This window comes from Betta splendens, chromosome 8 (assembly GCF_900634795.4).
Source record: "Betta splendens chromosome 8, fBetSpl5.4, whole genome shotgun sequence".
Lineage (NCBI taxonomy): Eukaryota > Metazoa > Chordata > Actinopteri > Anabantiformes > Osphronemidae > Betta > Betta splendens.
Window position 1 is genome coordinate 10142740 of NC_040888.2, and position 15345 is coordinate 10158084.

General features: G+C 47.7%; 3 protein-coding genes across 4 annotated transcripts; all 3 read left to right on the forward strand.

Moving 5' to 3' along the window:
- The first annotated feature begins 186 nt into the window (after nucleotides 1-186).
- On the forward strand, nucleotides 187-7623 carry stard3 (StAR-related lipid transfer (START) domain containing 3). 2 transcript variants are annotated; one of them, XM_029158344.2, is made up of 15 exons: nucleotides 187-322; nucleotides 1464-1701; nucleotides 1831-1908; nucleotides 2098-2175; nucleotides 2277-2330; nucleotides 2881-2998; nucleotides 3086-3187; nucleotides 3277-3332; nucleotides 3415-3507; nucleotides 3885-3947; nucleotides 5098-5193; nucleotides 5278-5357; nucleotides 5440-5544; nucleotides 5665-5758; nucleotides 5912-7623. In XM_029158344.2, the coding sequence occupies exons 2-15, from the start codon at nucleotides 1489-1491 to the stop codon at nucleotides 6029-6031; spliced, it is 1350 nt and encodes a 449-aa protein (XP_029014177.1). In that variant the 5' UTR covers nucleotides 187-322; nucleotides 1464-1488; the 3' UTR covers nucleotides 6032-7623. The 2 variants fall into 2 exon arrangements, with proteins under 2 accessions (XP_029014177.1, XP_029014178.1); XM_029158345.3 differs by having other exon boundaries at nucleotides 291-423.
- Nucleotides 7624-7776: 153 nt separating this feature from the next.
- mreg (melanoregulin) lies at nucleotides 7777-10082 on the forward strand. Its single transcript, XM_055510729.1, has 6 exons — nucleotides 7777-8143; nucleotides 8245-8477; nucleotides 8570-8732; nucleotides 8835-8925; nucleotides 9003-9166; nucleotides 9256-10082. The coding sequence occupies exons 2-6, from the start codon at nucleotides 8380-8382 to the stop codon at nucleotides 9466-9468; spliced, it is 729 nt and encodes a 242-aa protein (XP_055366704.1). The 5' UTR covers nucleotides 7777-8143; nucleotides 8245-8379; the 3' UTR covers nucleotides 9469-10082.
- A 1868-nt stretch (nucleotides 10083-11950) lies between these two features.
- tcap (titin-cap (telethonin)) lies at nucleotides 11951-13384 on the forward strand. Its single transcript, XM_029160139.2, has 2 exons — nucleotides 11951-12231; nucleotides 12322-13384. The coding sequence occupies exons 1-2, from the start codon at nucleotides 12083-12085 to the stop codon at nucleotides 12710-12712; spliced, it is 540 nt and encodes a 179-aa protein (XP_029015972.1). The 5' UTR covers nucleotides 11951-12082; the 3' UTR covers nucleotides 12713-13384.
- Nucleotides 13385-15345: the final 1961 nt, after the last annotated feature.

Below are 15345 nucleotides of genomic sequence, written 5' to 3' on the forward strand. Positions count from 1 at the left end.
TAAAAGTGCGACCAGGAAGCACTTAAACTTAATAAAAATAATATCAAAATATAATTTAATACAAGACTCATAATTTTTATATCTATAAACATACCTTTCGCATATAGAACAAACAGCCAGATTGCTGATTACTGCGTTAACGCGCAGGAAAGAAGCCATACAGTCTTATTCGTCTTTCTGGCAGTTAGCATCCGGTAAGGACCAGATGGTCACGTGATTGTCGACGGCGTGGAGCGTGGCAGTGGTTCATCTTGACGCAATTCATCTTTGAAAGGTCAGTCCGGAAGAGTTGTTATAAGGCGATGTTGCTGCGGTAAATCAAGTAAGTTCATTGCGTTACATGTTCGTTTTATTTATTTTTAAAGTTCGCGGTTAAGGTAAATGTTAAGTGGCTTATCCGTTTCATAGTGCTGCATTTTGCAGGTGAGGTGACATGTGTTGCGCGTATTTTCTTTTTATTGACAGAATAATGACAGAAACCTACTGAGAAACGAGAGTTAGCCAGTGCAGCGTTAAGCTAATAGAAGCCGCTAACAACAGTGGCTGCTTCTTCCTCCCAGTCCTGGTTCTTTAGCTTTTAGCTTTAGTTTGACCATAGATCCCGTGAACGTCCTTTCCTGCCTTCATCCTGCTGTTTAACACTCACTCGATGCTGTAGTTTAGCTCTTAGCTTCGCTGGAACTCAGCGCCATTAGAGACTTGTTTATTTTGAGGGGGAGTCATGGGGTCTGAACTGTCGCTACAACGAAATTCAATCAGAACTTTAGAGATAGAAAGGTGCCTTATCTACAAGCTAACAAAGGCCAGATGGTCAGTGTGATGTCCATAAATAATACAATACTAACACACAAAATGTCACTCTGCGTGTTTCATTACAGTCTGAGTTAATAATTTAGCTGTTACCTGAACTTATCTTTTAGGACAATTAATGTATTTGCACATATTCTCTATTTTTATGAAGTCTCTTGCTTCGTAACTACGTCCTGACCAGATAAATATTATCTTCGTTAACACCAGTTCAGAACTGTTGGTCATACAAGGAACCTTAGATTGTGTTTACTTATCTAAAAATGTTCCTGACTAACTCCACTAGTGTTTCATATTCACCAGAGCAATATATTACCAAACATAGAAAACATATTTATAGTAAAATTGCATAAAACCCGTGGAGATGATGGGAATGGCCTGCGGTGAGGTGAGGGAAGTCATGAGACCGTGCTAAGGCTGGTTTTAACTTTGGGAAGTTGCACCCAGTGAAGCGTTGATCAGCTGTAATGTGGATTCCTGTTCACCCCCCACACAGTATTTCTAGTAGTTTGCATTTTTCCAATGAGTGCAGGAACCTAGAGCGCCTGCTTTATCTAAATTCAACAGTGTATAAACTGGTTACTTGTGAAATGAGTCATTGTGACTGAGCGCTGTATCAACAGTTGTAACAACCACATTCATCTGCCCTGCTCCAGGGAAGGTTCCTGTCTCATCTCAGGAATGCCAGGTGGAGACTACGGGGAGTTCGGGGGCAGCCTCCCTGCCATTGCCTCCCTGAATGCTTCTTACTCCACGTCGCTGTCCCTGCCTTCCCCGTACCTGTTCTCACCATCCGCAGAGCGCAGGGCCGTTTCTGACGTCCGTCGCACCTTCTGTCTCTTTGTGACCTTCGACCTGCTCTTCATCTCACTTCTCTGGATTATTGAGCTGAATGTGAGTTGGAGGCAGCAGTTAAAAAGATTCAAGCTTCCTTTATAATTTAGTCACGTTTAGTTTTTCATTTTGCTTCCGTGCTCTGGGTAAAAATCAATTTAAAGTGGACTCTTCCGTGTTCTCCTGCAGATCTCCAATACAGTCTGGGACAGTTTAAAAACGGAGGTTGTTAATTATAAATTCACAACTTCCTTTTTTGACATCTGGGTAAGTTGGTCAATCCAGTCAAGCCTCTGTACTCCTTAACTGAGACAACATGAGCATCTGTATCTGAATGAGCTTTTAGACTTGTTCTTCATTTATTCATAAAAGAGGAGAAATTATTTGCCAAGTGAACCTGTCATGACATTTGAGGCCCCAGGTCATTTACTTTTTTCTGTTTTCTATCTGTTTCAGCTTCTTGCTGTGTTCCGTTTCCTGTGCCTGCAAGTGGCTTATGCAGCTTTTCGGCTGAGGCATTGGTGGGTTATTGCGGTAAGTGAACTCAGTCTAGTGATCAAATATTGTGAAGTGGTATATTTCCATTGTTGGACAATAACAGATACTGATATTTAAAGTATTTCTCCTCTGCTCAGGTCACCACTCTAGTGACCAGCGTCTTCCTTGTTCTGAAGGTCATCCTGTCTAATGTGAGTGTCACTAAATGCTTTGCGTGTGCTTGACTCATTTGCGGTGCAGTAAGTAGTTTAATTCCCCTCAGTCTTCTCACTTCTTCTTTTGTGCCAAAGCATTTTGAAAAAAACACCCAAGACTGTTTTTATCACACATTTATACAGTTGGTGATTTATTTTACTTCCTATAAAAGCAAAATAAACAAACACTTCTCATCTTTAAAACAATAAAGCTGCAGCTGTCTCTACACACAGGTCACATACAGATTGTTACATCCACTATGTATGTATGTATGATTTGTGTGTCTTTGAAGCCATGTCTCAGCTGATGATGTGCAGATTCTATTTCTATTTTTTTATAAACTTCAATAATTTGAACAGCAATCCAAAACATCTGTTTTTTAAGGATTAAGTAAGTAATTCACTCTATCAGTCTTTAGGATTTTCCATTTACAGACACTGGTGTTATGAAATAAATCGAGGCCTAGAAATCTGCCCTACTTTTCCTTAATTCGATGAATAAGAGTGTATGAATTGGGATCTCACCTGGCTGCACCTCTGTCCACAGCTCCTGTCCCAGAATGCCTTCGGCTACGTGCTGCCCATCACCTCCTTTGTGTTGGCCTGGCTGGAGACGTGGTTCCTTGACTTCAAGGTGCTCACACAGGAGGCAGAGGATGAACGGGGTGAGGACACGATGTTGGGTAAACCTGAACACACCTAAGCAAAGACCGCTTTGCTCCTTCTAACAGTTTTGACCTCTTGGTTCTCAGCCTACCTAGCAGCGGTGAACGCAGCCTGCGAACGCGCCCCCATGATTTACCCCCGTGCAGTTTCCGACGGCCAGTTCTACTCCCCTCCTGAGTCCGTGACAGGTGACCCGTGCTGATTGCTTTGGTTTCAGTTTTTTAACATTTCCTATCTGAGTTGCTTAATGACATTTGACTGGATCCCGTGTCTGCAGGTTCAGATGAGGAGCTGGATGATGAGGGTCTTGGGCGAAAAGCTGTCACTGCACAGGTTATACATCTGCTTTTACAGCTGCTAACTTTTCGCCATCACATGATGACTCATATTTTTCTCTTCATGCCCTTTGTTCCAGGAGAAGGAATATGTCCGTCAGGGTCGGGAAGCCATGTCAGTGGTTGAACAGATCCTAACCCAGGAGGATAACTGGAAGTTTGAAAAGAACAATGTAAGCGTATAAAATAAACATTTATTCACTTATCAATCAATGTTGGGATTAAAGACCTAGGCTTTGATTTCTTTTTTTAAAGCTACAGTTAATGTGTGCCTAATTATCACTTCTGTGGATGTTGGGGCCTTGTACACGGAAAAGCACATATGTGACATATTTGTCGTCACTGGTAATTAAGTGAAACCGGAACTATCTCGGAACTATGAACTAACCATGCTGCATTGTTTAATGCAGGGATGGGTTCATTGGTTTGTAGTTAAACCAGTTTTAGTTCTTTGTGGAATTTTGCACAAGAAAGACATTGTTATGCTACTCCATAATTGAGTGTTTTCAGAGAGTGACCTATGTGATCTGGGTTTCCTTTGTCATGTCAGGACATTGGAGACTCTGTCTACACCCTGGAGATTCCCTTCCATGGCAAAACTTTCATTCTCAAGGTAGAGCAATTCCTCTAGTACTCACTGTGAGTCATACAGTGTATTCCACCTCTGTAGCTGTTTATCATGATTTGTCGTACACTAATTAATCCCTAATGACATCTGTTTTGCTGATTAACCGGACACTGTACTGTACTCTACTGTACTGTTAGTAATTGATAGTAATATTGACTAAATGAAATCAGCTATAGAAATTCCTTCCTGATAATGTCACCATAACTTGAGAAGCTGGACATGCAGTAGTTAGTTTATTGCCTGCTGATGTAGGCTGACGTAGGAGGCCTGGTATTTACAGGTGGTTCTGCTGTGCTGTCTTCTGCTGTCTTTTACATTAACTGTGCCTGTCCTCTTTTAGACTCTCTTTTTTTTTTTTTATTGTCACAAACTGGCTCCACATTTGTGACAAAGAGGGGACACAAGTCTGGTTTCATTAACTCAAATTTATTGTAAAGCAATAAATGTAACCAACAAACATAACATAAATATAACTTGTCAGTAGGTTCAATATCAGTAGTGAATGATGTGCTTGGATGAGTGAAAAATGGGATGTGTGCAGGTTGTATGCAATCAAAGAAATAGACAAACCAAACCACGCAGGTACTGGGAAGTGCAGGAGAGACTGCAATCAGTGAGGCAGAGGTATTTATCACCTCAGCAACCTAACCAGGTGCCACCCCTCTGCTCTGATGACCACTTCCTGTCTGCAGGCAGCCAAAGGAACAAAACCACAAACCAAAACAGAAGAGGGCGTAACAATATACAGTATTTCAGTGCCACTTTTTAATACTCGTATTATGTTGAGTAACTTTAAGATGCATCTAAAAATACAAGACCACAAAGTTTCTTAACATAACGTTAATAAAAAAAAGTGTGTTTTGAAAGTCCATTATAGTCTAAAAGTGAGTGTCCCAATCGTTGACCTCAGCCTCAGGAAATCACATGAACTACAAAGAACAAATTGTGCCCGTGATTCTATTTACTTTAGTTGTGCCTAAAATAGCGGAAATAGGCACGCAACCAGATACTAGATGAGAAGTTAATGTTTGATACTGTTGCTCCGTTGCCAGTTCTGTTTTTTTTATAACTTACTGAAGTTCTGAAACACACAAACCTCCTGACATCCTAGATTTACTCATCATTTTCTCTCCAGGCCTTCATGCAGTGTACGGCTGAGCTTGTGTATCAGGAGGTCATTCTGCAGCCGGAGAAGATGGTCCAGTGGAACCGAACTGTTTCTGTCTGTCAGGTATCGAGCATCTACTTGATCTGTCTGATTCGTAAGCGCGTTCCGTTGGGTTCTCTGTGCTGATCAGGACGTTCTCACCCTCAGATCCTTCAGAGGGTTGACGACAACACTCTAGTAACGTACGACGTCTCTGCTGGAGCAGCGGGTGGAGTCGTGTCTGCGAGGTAGACCTGAATGTTGATGCTTCCATCCTTTCTCCTCATTGTGTTGCCTCGTATCTGAAGCACTGAATTTTTCCTCCTTCAGGGACTTTGTTAACGTTCGGCGAGTGGAGCGTAAGCGAGACTGCTACCTGTCTGCTGGCATGGCCACCGAGCACGATGCCAAAGCGCCGTGCCAGCGCTATGTCAGGTCAGACGCCCAGGCTCCTTGTGTTTGATCCACTAAACTAGATGTTAATATATTTAGATGTGTAATGCAGCGTTATGTTCACTCCTCTAACCTCTCTGTTTACTTTACTGCTGGGGTCAGAGGAGAGAACGGTCCAGGAGGATTTGTGGTTCTCAAATCCAGCTCTAACCCGTCTGTCTGCACCTTCATCTGGATTCTCAACACAGACTTGAAGGTAGGAAGATGTGTGGCACAAACACAGTCCACTGCTTTTTAATCGTCAAATTTATGTTGAAAGAAAAAAATATTGGATTATAAATTGTACAAGTTAAAGTAACTAGCAGATGAGGGTATGAATGACAGGAGAACGCTGCTGTTGTTTCCTCAGGGCCGCCTGCCTCGCTACCTCATCCACCAGAGTCTGGCCGCCACCATGTTCGAGTTCATGTCCCATTTACGCCAACGCATCACCGAGCTGCGCTCCCACCGCTCCCACCACCACAGTTAAGGCAGGAGCGGCGCCATCCAAGTCGGAGCTACGGTCAATGAAGTGGCTGCACTACACACGCGAGCTGTGGGTCACTCATCACAGAATCAGACGGTTTCCCTCTTTAATCGTGAAATTCAGCAACGTCGCTTCAGACGTGATCGCAACCATGTTTTGGAGTGGACGTGTAATTGTTTCGCTACATCCCTCGCTGCAAGGAGAAGAGTTCCCTGAAGGCATCTTGTGTCACTGTGTAGAATTGAGATGACTTGGATGGAGATGGAAGTGGTTGTCACTGTGCAGACATGTGTCTGACTGGTTACAGACGAGCTGCTGCAGGAGGATGACTGAATGGGCTGTGTCTCTGAGCCTTATCCTGCTGCACAACATTCACCACTAATTGCTTTTTTATTATTTTGGCTTTTTTGAATGTCTGTGTTTTCACTGTAAATGACTTAAATGTGTTTCTCTGTTTGACCTGCCCCAAAGCAAGAGCTCAAGTCTAAGATCTAAGTTTATTCTCTCTCAGGGCGCTGAGCTGTCCTGTCACCGCTAGAGGGAGACACTACTCATCCACCCCATCGACGCCTCTTACAGTACAGTGACACCCAGTAATCATTTATGCCACGTCACAAACATCCATTTAACATGTAGTAGCTCACTTTTAAATGCTTATCTTTGTTCGCGCTCTGGGATTTATCTCCAGGTCAAACTAGTCATATCAGGAGACTCCTAATGCATTATCAAACTCGATTAAGAGAATTAAGAATGAGAAAATGGTCATAGATCAGAATACTGTGATCGAGATTAAGCTATTATTTGTGCCAATAACCTCATAACAATAACTTTTCTTGTTTTTTTCATTCAGGTTTGTTACTGTAGAGATGATTTTGACTTTGTATCTCTTCGGGACCAGAAATGGCTTTGAATATGGTGGTTCTGTCATTTTTTTTTTTTTAATTATGAAACATCATAACGTGTCTTATCATGTCGCCTCCAGCTCATTCAGCTTTGTTTACCTTCTAACTCTGCATTACAGTGTTATGATGTACTTCAGAAAACTTCAGTCATGATTTACAACTGTATATGTAATGAAGCCTAGCTGAGATCTGCTGAATACCTTGTTACCTTGAGTGAACTGTTCATCTTGGACCTCATCGTTCTTGACAAACAACCTCGTTCACACTTTCAAGGGTCTGTATTTATTGGCTTAACTGTGATGCAGTCATTTGCCTCCTCACGCCTGCAGCGCAGCCACTTGGCCTCGAAGCGCTTTACTTTGGCAGCGCAGGTGCAGCGATGGTGCGAAACGCTTCTTTTGCATGAAGTTCATAAATGTAGATGCAGCTGAATAACTTACCGTGACTGATTTAAACGACTCACTACACAGAAGGAATGTCCTATGACAAATAAATGATTTCAGTTTTGTGCCTTGTTCACATTTACCTTAAATATCAGCCTTTTATTTTGCTTTGACTTTATTCTGAATGTGTCCTTATCACTGCTTAAAGTTCTTTTGTTACAGCTCATCAAATGTTTTTTTCATTTAAAGCCATAACAACTGACCAACAGTTTTTATTGTCTTCTAATAAAATGAGAACTTCAGTATCAGCTCCCAAAGCTTTTCTGTCTTGTTTTCTACTAATCATTTTATTCATATCTCATATCTCATCTATGCATTTTTCAATTTTTTTACTGACTTTTTGTCCTGCGGGTGTTTACTGTACGTTGTTAATCACAGCACTACTGTATATGATTTAATCCTGTGACTTTTCCAGTACCTCCACCCCATCACACATCCACAGACAATCTTTATATCAATAGAGCTCTGCTAGATCGGACAGAGGGTGTAATCAGACCTAAAGTGAGGCGGAGATTTCTGAGATCCTCCAGGCAAAACACAATACCAAGGACGAAAGCCGGAGCGGCTCACATGATTGTGCTGTGACTGTCTTCTGAGGCGGTGGGTGTGTGAATATGTGTTGTTGAACCGATGAGAACGCCAGCTTCTCACTGCTCCCTTTGTCCTCCATGTAAGGGTGACGAGCGCCTCAACCCCGACTGGCTCTGGTCAATGACTTCTACTGGATGTGGAGCCACTGGGATCCTGGAAAATGGGACGCTAAAGACTAGGTAGTCGTAACTTTTATAACCTGTTGTTTGATGTTTTTTGATGTTTTTTTTGTTCAGATTGAGATAATAATTGTGATGCTGTCTTTTTTATTTTTAATTAGGCTGTGAAGTCGATCAGAGCACCTTCAGGGAGAGAAGCAGAGCGGCGCTAAAGCTGCTGTGCTCGTATCCAGGCTGCTTGAAGAGAGTGGAAAGTGAAATCCATCTTTGCTCTGGACACTTTCTGCGTTTAATAGATGGGTTCAGCCTTTAAGAAGTTCTGTGTGCAGTTCTGCTGCTGCTGCTGCTGCACCAGTGACAGCGAGGACGACGATGAGAAGCAGCCTCTGCTACCGTCAGTACCTCACACAGTTGTACTGATCACACACAGTTTCGCGGGATAATCATATTGTGCTAAATCAGCCCTGGTTTTCTGCCTGTGTGCAGCGAGGATCCGCTGGAATATTTTAACCGTGAAGTCCAGAAGCGTCGCGATGAGGAGACCAACCTGTGGAGTGAACCCGGAGACCCCAGCCACTCAGAGAGGGACGACGACCGCACGCTCTACACCCTGTTACAGGCCAGGAACAAGACCCGCATGGGCTCCACGGTATGTGAGAGAGCAAGTCGTGAGCTGTAGAATGTATTATAAGCGAAGGTAGATCCAAAGACACTGAGCTTTAAATGAGTTTTTGTGATTTTTTTTTTTTAGGGTTATCGGCGTCTGAGCGTTGACATCGAGGCCATGAGAGACACACGGCGGGAAGTGAGAGACAAATGGAAGGCGGTCTTGGAGAATCTAGGTGAGGCCGGCTGATGTAGACGCGCTGTTTGCCGTCTAAGCAGCGGCAGCAGCTTCATGCTTTGTGCTGCCCCCCAGGCTTCATGGCCGAGGCCGACTCCCTGCTGACGGTGTCCGCCGGGGCCTCGCTGGACCGCATGCGCAACGCCCCCACGGCGCGCGCCCTCCTGCACACGCTCCACACGGAGACCTCCATCTTCAGCAGCAGGGAGCCGCCGCCGGAGAGATACCTGTTCATCCTGGTGAGAGCGGGGCGGCTTGTCGGGGTCACGCTGACCTTTGACCTCGCCTTTGAATCGCGTTAAATGCTTTAAACCGACCTTCTTCACAGGATCGCCTCCTGTATCTGGACATAGCCGATGACTTTTTGGCCAAAGCGAAGCGCTTCTACCCCCCGAAAGACGACTCCGACGAGGAGCCCACGGGCCTCGCCATCAACCTCCCGCTGCTGCTGGCCCGGGTGGAGGCCTCCATGAACGGGGGAGGCGGCGGGGAGGACGAGGAGAGCGAGAGAGAGGACGGAGGCCTGAGTGACAGGGGCTGAAGTCTGCCATTGCACAAAGAAGGCAGGAGGCGGCAGGCGGCAGCCTCGGAGACCCGGGCGCCCGCTTCCCAAGCAGCTGCTGCTACACGGACGGTTCTGACTCGGCCCTTTCAGCTCTGTCCCCAGACTAAACCCGCTTTAAGCTGCTTTTTGGGCGTCTTAATGTTCTAGGAGTTTGTGGTGCGCTCCCTTCTGTTTCTTGCCTGTTCATTGTTCTGCTGTTGCGAGGCTTCGGGGCATCCGTGTTCCCTCGACTAGAGCCTCTCGACATGTTGTCCTATGATTATCAGCACTTCTTCTAATCACATGGTGAAATGTAGTGCTGCAGAAATAACTTGGCAAGCGGACGAAGAACGTGTGCTCGTGTCATTCATTTAAACCCTGTGTTTGTCTTTAAACATTTCCAAAGGTGCAGAGACGTGGTTACTGTATGTCGGACTTGAAATGAGGCGGGGATGTGCACGCGCGCGTGTGTGTGTGTGTGTGTGTGTGTGTGTGTGTGTGTGTGTGTGTGCGTGCGTGCGGGAGCCGTTCAGGCTTCGGGGGACGACGGTTTCTGTACGTTTTGCTGTGATGCGATGGAATAAAGCTGCAGCTGGTTGTGTGAACTGTGACGCACGTTGTTTAACTGCGCGACGCTCAACAACTGCACAAACACGTTGGAGCACTTATCCTAATCTCCAGTAGAAAACAGGGGTCGTGAGTCTCCGCCTCCGCGTGTGGAAGCCAAAACAAACCCCGTCCAGCATCTGAACGTCCCGCTGGGACGCACGCTCGTGTTCTGGGCGTCAGCTGCTTCTCGCCCTGCCGTCGTTATGTAATGGAGGCGCTCCGGTGGCGGCACGTGTTCGAACGCCCGGCGCCGGTTCCGAGCGGAGGCTCCTTCTCAGGTTGGTGCTTGTTCCTCGTGTCAGGATGACCTGCGTAGGAGGCTCCTCAATGCGCCGTGACAAAAATAATCCGTCTTCCTCCCATTATTTCTACCTATTTACCTGCGGCTGACGAGCCGTGGTCTCATCCAGGAGTCTCCCCCGTCCTCTCTTCGTCCCACTCCTCCTCTCGCCTGGTGACAGCTCATTTAGATGTCACTTCCAAGCAGCTGTGGTGCTTTGGTTACGCAACACCAAGTTCTTCCTGGCAGAGCGTGATCTGGTGGAAGGACGAGGGGCAGAGGAGAGATGGATCGCTGGCTGCTCACCCCTGCTGACCTCCTCACCCCCTCCTTCAGCAGCGCAGCGTGACTCACCCACAACCAGAGAGGAAGCACACGTTTTGACTTCCTGCACTTTCGCAGCACCAACGAGTGAACGAAATGCACCGCGACGCACGGCGTCTTCGCTCACGTCGACTAGAAAAAATAATCTCAGCGTAGCGACTTGCTAAGTTTCTGGGAGGGTATTTCACGGTTGCCATGGCGTCACAACATGTCTGAACGCATGACCCCAGGGATGCCTGCAGAGCTCTGGTCCTCCTTTCTCCCTCTGACAGTGAACAATATTGTATAAAATATCATCCTGCTGAAAGACTGTCAGGCTGAAAAATGAGAGAGAAAATTAAAAATGAATATCTAGCAACTTTAACATACAAAATGTATTTATGAATCATTCACCAATAATAATCCATAACACTTGCACATAACAAATGTTTTAGGTCATAATTTGGCATAAATATCAACAAGGACACTTTCTCATTACAACATGAAGGTCATTGAAAACCGCTGAAATGTGATTGATTAAGGTCTCCTGTCATTAGGATGCTCCTTACGCTGGGTGGTGTCTGATACATGTACACATCACTTCCCAATGTGGACGAGTGAGTCAGAGACGAGAACCGGTGGTAATGTTATACGTGTGTGCGCGCGCGCGTGTGTGCGTGTGTGTGTGTGTGTGTGTGTGTGTGTGTGTGTGTGTGTGTGTGTGTGTGTGTGTGTGTGTGTGTGTGTGTGTGTGTGTGTGTGTGTAACCTGAGCTGATCACTGCTTGCGCGACGCTCTGTCACTGAGGTAATGAATCACTGGGGATGGGGCAATGGAGCGCTCCCCCCTGCTGGGACGCCGGGTACTGTAAAGGCCTCTAATGAGGGGCTTCGATGATGTCGCAAACAGTGAAATACTCAGTCTGATCCTTTTTTATCTCCAGGGTAACAGATTTGTTCTGGGTTTGTTCTGAAATATTCTTTATGTATAAAATACGAATATTACTTTTTCTGATTAGGGACGTGTCTCAAACCTATTTTAGTCATTTAAGTTTCCATAAACTGCCTCCATGATTCTTTCGTCTCTGTGTTTACAGTGAAAGCAGAGGTGACTGGGCAGGCAATCGGGATTTTCAGCTCAATTCCCCACAGCCCCTCCTCAGGGGGGCTTCCAGCCTTCAGGACATGAGACATCGTGCACTTGGTGTTGGATGTCAGCGCGCAGTGATTGTGGAGTGACAACACGGGTCAGAAATAGCAGCGGCGCAGCTTTAAAAGCCGCCGACAGACCCGTGTCCTCACAGAACGGCGGCGCGGGCCAGAAGGGTACGAGCGAAAGCATCCCAGACTCAGGACCGATCAACCGGACCCCGCGGGAACCACGAACCCGAAAACAGCGGCCAACGCTACAGACGACGACATGCCCATCTGCACCGTGCTGGAGAAACGCAACGGCGAGGTGGTGGGAGCTGAGCTGAGCTGCAGCGTGCGGGAGGAGAACAGGGCTCAGAGGGAGAGCTACAGCGCCGAGTGGCACAACGTCAGCCTCAAGACCCGGCCTCAGGACAGGTGAGCGCCGCCGGAGCTGCGCGAAGGCAGGAGGAGGCTGTTCTCAGCACACGTTGGACTCTAACACTGAATCTTTCTTTGCGTCCACAGCCAGACGGTGAAGATGAACGACGACTCCCGCCGGGAGACCATGACCCGGCAGTGGCAGGCCCGCGCGCTGGTGCAGACCTGCCCCTCGGGCGTCTTCAGAGTGGGCACGCTGGAGACGGGGGTGAGGGAGCACCAGCTGCTGCCCAAGAGGCTCACGCTGCCCCTGCCCATGTTCTCCCCCGCCGACCTGGGCCTCCGGTTCGGCCGCGGGGCCCCGCACGGCGAGGAGGACCTGAGGCCCTTCCCGGCGCCAGACGGCGTGTGTCCCACCAAGAGGTCCGTGGACGAGATCACCAGAGACCTGCCCCCGGTCAAGCCCACCTTCCTGGAGTTCGCCAAAGCGCCCAGAGACCTGGGCCGCTCCATGTCCCAGGAGGCCCAGAGGGGCTGAAGAGCCACCAGGGCGGAGGGGGACGGCGGAGAAAGGAAGAGCATGACAAGATGTATATAGATTTATCTCTAGTGGCGTTTGCCATGAATCCTAAAAACTGTAGATCTTTAGCACTTTCTGTGTTCAGCACAGTCTAAATGTCACGCTTGGTTATTGTTGGCATTCGGTGGTCAGTGGGATTATGGTGATGTGAATGTGTTTGCATTGTGACAGGCGGTGGGGGGGGGCTCTCAGCTGTGCCCTGGGTTAATCTCTGCCTCTTCTGGACAGCTGGCCCCTCCTTATCTGCTAATCTCCCCGTGGAGTCGCCCGTCGGGAGCCGTGGGGGCAAACGCCCCCTAGTGGCGGATCAGGGGGTTGCGTGACGCGTGGATCAGGAGGTGAAGGCGAGGAGCGACGTAGACGGTGACGGAGGGGGAAAAATGACAAACTGTGACGAGGGAGAGGGCTACGCTCTCCCCAGACCTCATCAGTGTGTGTGTGTGAGCAAGCGTGCGCTGACTGAAACACTGATTGTGCAACATGTGATCCTGCCTCTTAGTTCACACCAGCTTGTGTTTAAATGTGGCAGAGGAGCAAAAAGCGTCACGAAATGGAAGCGTGTGAAATGATACTGAAGTATTTGTCTGTTGAGATATTTATTATTTTTATAAATAAAAACCTTATCACTCATCGCCTGTTGGGGATTTTCCTTTTGAGCATCGACGCCTGTCTCGTCCTCCGGCTGCTGAACAAACCTGCTGCTCCACTTCACGTCCCTGACGCATTTCTCACGTGTTCCCAGTGCCCACAGCTCCTATCGCTCCCTCTCTGCATCTACAGTTTACTCAGAACATCTTATCAATCCTTAATGCGGGCCGCTATCTGCCCCTCCGATGCCAAATACCATCTCTCCTCCAAAAATATTTGTCTCTTTAACCCCGTGTGCCCCGTCTCATCGGGCTCGGCGTCTCTGATAGGCAGCATGTGGCGGCTCGATATTAATAGCTGGGTAAACACTGGCATTACCGTGGAGACAGCGGAGAGGCAGCTTCGCCGGCACGTTCTTCTCATCTGAGCTCTTAATCCCGGTGATTTATCGGAGATTTGGAGCGTGCCGCCTCCCCGTCGTTAAAATTACCCTTCTGCCGGAACGTCCCCTGCACCGTCGCAGTACTGAGCAGCCTGAAGCGTTTCTCACTATGACTGAGGGCTTGTCACAGCTGAACTGATGGGAGGCTTTCCTGCAGAGCTCGTCAGCTGTGGCTCAGCGTTTCAGCCCATTTGGCCGAGTCGATCTATCCACTACAGGGAAGTTAGTTCAGTGTGATGAGCAACAGACTGAATGATAACTCTACCGACTTTGCCGCGTTTTAGCTGCTGTCTCCTCTGACTCGTGTCATCATGAAGCACCTGAAGACCAGGTCATACATGGCTTCACAGTAGAAGCGCTGCTCACATTCAGGGCCCACTTCAGCTCCATGTGTGTGTGTGTGTGTGTTGCTGTCACTCCACACAGCTGCTACTGGATCACTGAGGTAATGCAGGTTGCCCAGAGGTAAACGTGTACAAAGGTTTGTTTTATTTGCTTGTTCAGTTGTTGTCAAGTTTATATGAAGGTGTAAACGCTATGAGCTCACATCATCCGTGAGCTCAGGATGATTTGTTCTTTCCCACGTGGAGCCAATTAAAAACACGCCTGATGAGTGGATTAACAATGAGAACTCTTCTGCTTCTCTTCTTCTCCCTCAGCACATGTTCTCTACAAACAACACAACATTTCACAGACTGAAAGCGTCGGATTCATCAAACAGCTTCCTCCTCGTCACATCCTGAGCGTCCCGGGGACCCCGGCGTGCGTTAATTGGCTGCTGGCCAGGTGTCGGTGTGTGGATGGAACAGTGGTCTCGACTGTGTGTGTGTGTGTGTGTGTGTGTGTGTGTGTGTGTGTGTGTGTGTGTGTGTGTGTGTGTTGCTCCCTGACCCCACAGCGTCGAAACCACCAGGTGGTGTTAGAATCAGAGCACATGCACACAGACCTCCGCCTGTCAGCAGGTGGTGATTTGCTCCAAACCGCCTCTTCAATAAATCTGATGAATTTCCAGAAAGATGTTTCAGACTGAAGCATGTGCCTCGGACGCTTTATCGCCTCTGACAGTTCATTTTCTGCACCGGCGATAATGAGTTGTCACATAAAGCGCGGAGTAACAGGCAGGCGGGTCAGATCACCTGTCACCGCGCGGCCGAGCACAGCCCGATGTGTTCAGGTGCAGCGCGGTGGCCTGAGGCACGGCCCACGGACTGGACAGCCGTGGAGCCGGCTGTAGTAGCGGTGATGCACTGGGTCGGCCTCGTTGTCCTGAATTAGAACCGAGTCTCTGGGAGGCTGCAGAGAGAAGCTGTCTGGGTTCAGTTCATTCTGACAGTAACAGAGTAGATTCATAGAATGTGTCTTGGACTAACTGGTTCTGATCTTGGCCGACACGGCGATGCTGCACACGATGACCTGGTGCACGTGGGCGTTCTGGGTCATCACCAGCGCTGCGAGGTCTGCGCATTCAGATTACACACAGGTTCCGGGCTCTTCTGAGGACTGTGTTGGTTCCTTAATCCTGCTGCTTTGTCCTGTTCCCCTCAGGCTGATTAATCTGCAT